The 2709-nt window shown below is 40.7% G+C and overlaps 1 protein-coding gene across 4 annotated transcripts in view; it reads right to left on the bottom strand.

Moving 5' to 3' along the window:
- Positions 1–606: 606 nt before the first annotated feature.
- ankle2 (ankyrin repeat and LEM domain containing 2) overlaps positions 607–2709 on the bottom strand; it is a 15548-nt gene continuing 13445 nt past the window's right edge. For 3 of the 4 annotated variants that reach the window (XM_005733584.1, XM_013910970.1, XM_005733586.1), the window contains exon 13: positions 607–1508. In XM_005733584.1, the coding sequence (XP_005733641.1) occupies positions 1304–1508 (205 nt within the window). In that variant the 3' untranslated portion in view covers positions 607–1303. The remainder of the gene's footprint in view (positions 1509–2709) is intronic. The other variant, XM_005733587.1, reaches the window with a different exon arrangement.

The raw sequence follows: 2709 nt of genomic DNA, 5'->3' as shown, positions 1-2709 counted from the left end.
CCCAGCAGTGATGTTATCCCTACAATACAGACTGGATACAGCAGGTTTTTAGAGGACTGCAAGAACTTGCCGTTATCTACACAAGTTTACTTGAAGTCAGTTTTACCACCTGAGGGATTACTGAAATTTTGGGCCTCAAAGCTCTACTTAGCACTTTGTTAAAATCAAATTCTATCATGAGGGTCGCATGTTCTGCTAATCAACTTCATATTTTAAGCAGCTCTCAACTAATCTGTATTCTCTGTATCATAAGGCAGTTTCATTAACAAGACAGTCGTAACAGGACATAGAAACCCTATCAAGTTACTTTGAGTCTTTCTCGCCCCCTAGTGGTTACAAATCACTTCACACAGCTTTAAAGTGATCGCAACACTAGGCACTAGCCAAATCTGAAATAATACTATACTGATGGGTGTGTTTTGTCATTCATACATTGTAGGAGATGTTTGCCCATAAAAGATACTCCAGAAAAAAGATAAAGAAAAAAAATTGCACAGTCTCTAAGGCCGCCAACAGCGACAGAAAGAAAAAGTCCAGATATGTCCAGGAACTACCGAGAAAAGATGGAAATTGTATGAATTTATTGAAGGACAAAATAAAAACATGGAAGATCTCAGTTGCTTTATTTTTCATACATTTCATGTATGAGCTAGAGGAAATGTGTCCAAACTGACAGAGAGCTGGTCCATCACTTCAGAAAATTAAGGCAATTCCTGAACTGAGGGGGAAAAAAAGAACATAGGAAATGGCAGTCGGTTTTAACACCATTAATAAAAACATTTTAATTTTGTGCTACTGACCAACATACAAAAAATAATTTTTAAAATATTGACATTTTAATTTTTTTTTAAGAACATCTTCAGTGACAATCCTTTTAGGATCCCTCACTAAAGTTTTAGTGATCAACTAACTTTGGGGGGTGTGGCTTGTGTTCACAATATTCATAAAAGTTGAGTCAGGCTATGATAAAGGTGCTTCACACTTGCCACAAATAACGTTACCGTCAATTCAACATGGTCCACACCCATACAGTACATAAATTAGCAAGGTTTGTTTTGTTTTTTACCTTTTAAAGTCTGGAGTTGACATCACAACCTAACTGTGATGAGAATTCCTGTGTTACGTAGGAGTCGTACCATACATCATTAATACAAATCTTCCAGACACTTTGTGCATATTTCTGTTAGGTTTGTGGTTTCTGAGCTCTGGTGTAGCCAGCTCTGTACAGCTGGATTCGGGTGTGTGAGAGAAGGCAGGGCTTGGAGAGGGTATGGCTGCATTGTAGCGCAGGAGGTGGGTGCAGTTAAACTGACGGCTCGTTCAAGTGCTTGAGGCGCTGAATGTAGCTAATGTTGGCAGGGCTGTACCGGCTGGGGCTGAAGTCCGGTGAGGCAGCGTGCCGAGCGGGGCTGAAGCGGCCGGTGGGGGACATCAGGCCGCTGATAGGAGAGCCGGGAGTCTGATGCTGCATCCTGAGTCGTGGTTTTACCACTGCAGGGCTAGGCCAGCTACACAATACAGATCAACACAATAATCAGTGTTTTAGAATAAATTTAATGGTAAATATAAAGCATATTATTTGGGGGACTGGCCTGAGACTAGTGATGTGCGATACCACTCATTTCCTTTCCGATACCAAGTAAAATCCAGGATGGTATCGAGGATACTGATCCGATACTTTGTACAAAAACTTATTTTATTTATTGTATCTTTTACTGTATCTCAAATTATAGCTTCATAATGATTATGGGACATCAGATTACTTGTTATCATTTAATAATGCAGAATTATCTTATAGAATAAAAAACCTGAAGTTGTGGCTATTTGAACATCTTGCCTGCCTGCAGCACTAAAGGACTCCGTGAGAGACGTCTGTCTCGCCCTAGCAGCACCTGTCCCTGTCCTCCTCAACATACACTTGTCATATTCTGTCATATGATTTACTGTGAGGTGTTTGAGGAGGTTAGTGGTGTTGCCATAACACCTCACTGTCTTGCCACATGTATCGCAAACCGCGTCTCGGCTGTTTGTGGAGGTAAAACGTGTCCATAGATGACTCTATTTACGCTCAGCCATTGTTGTGAGTGCGCACGCCAAGGAGCTGGACACATTTATTCAGCTGTATTTCGCACATGACTATGAAAGGCGGAAGAGGAAGTAGTTCCTTCCAATGTAGACAATCCGAATTATATAGTTTCTTTCCACTGTGTTCCTGTTAATGATAAACTACAAATTTACCCCAAATTACTAAAAATATCGATATTTTAATATGAGAATTGATTCTAGACCATAAATGGCTGGTATCAGAGGAATCGATATTTTAGTATCAATCCGCACACCACTACCTGAGACTACCCTGCGTGGGTGCCTTTATCTCTGCACCCTGGATTTAAAGAGGTGTATTTGGACTCTTGATTTTGAGTTAACACATGATTTAAAGGGCAAAGAGCACATTCTTTGGGTGGCTCAGGTTGGAGAGTGGGTTGATCAATCCCCGACTCAGTGTGCAAGATGGTGAGCCCCAAGTTATACATCCATTTGAGTGAGAATATGACTGTGAGAAAGCACTTCGGTATAGAGTGAAGTCCTCTGTGAATGTGCTGTGTTCAAATTAATACAGGGAGTGCAGAATTATTAGGCAAATGAGTATTTTGTCCACATCATCCTCTTCATGCATGTTGTCTTACTCCAAGCTGTATAGGCTCGAAA

This window comes from Pundamilia nyererei, unplaced genomic scaffold, assembly GCF_000239375.1.
Source record: "Pundamilia nyererei isolate P.nyererei 1_Seehausen unplaced genomic scaffold, PunNye1.0 scaffold00053, whole genome shotgun sequence".
Taxonomy (NCBI): domain Eukaryota; kingdom Metazoa; phylum Chordata; class Actinopteri; order Cichliformes; family Cichlidae; genus Pundamilia; species Pundamilia nyererei.
The sequence above is the reverse complement of the archived record's forward strand: the minus strand, read 5'-3'. Positions and strand labels throughout refer to the sequence as shown.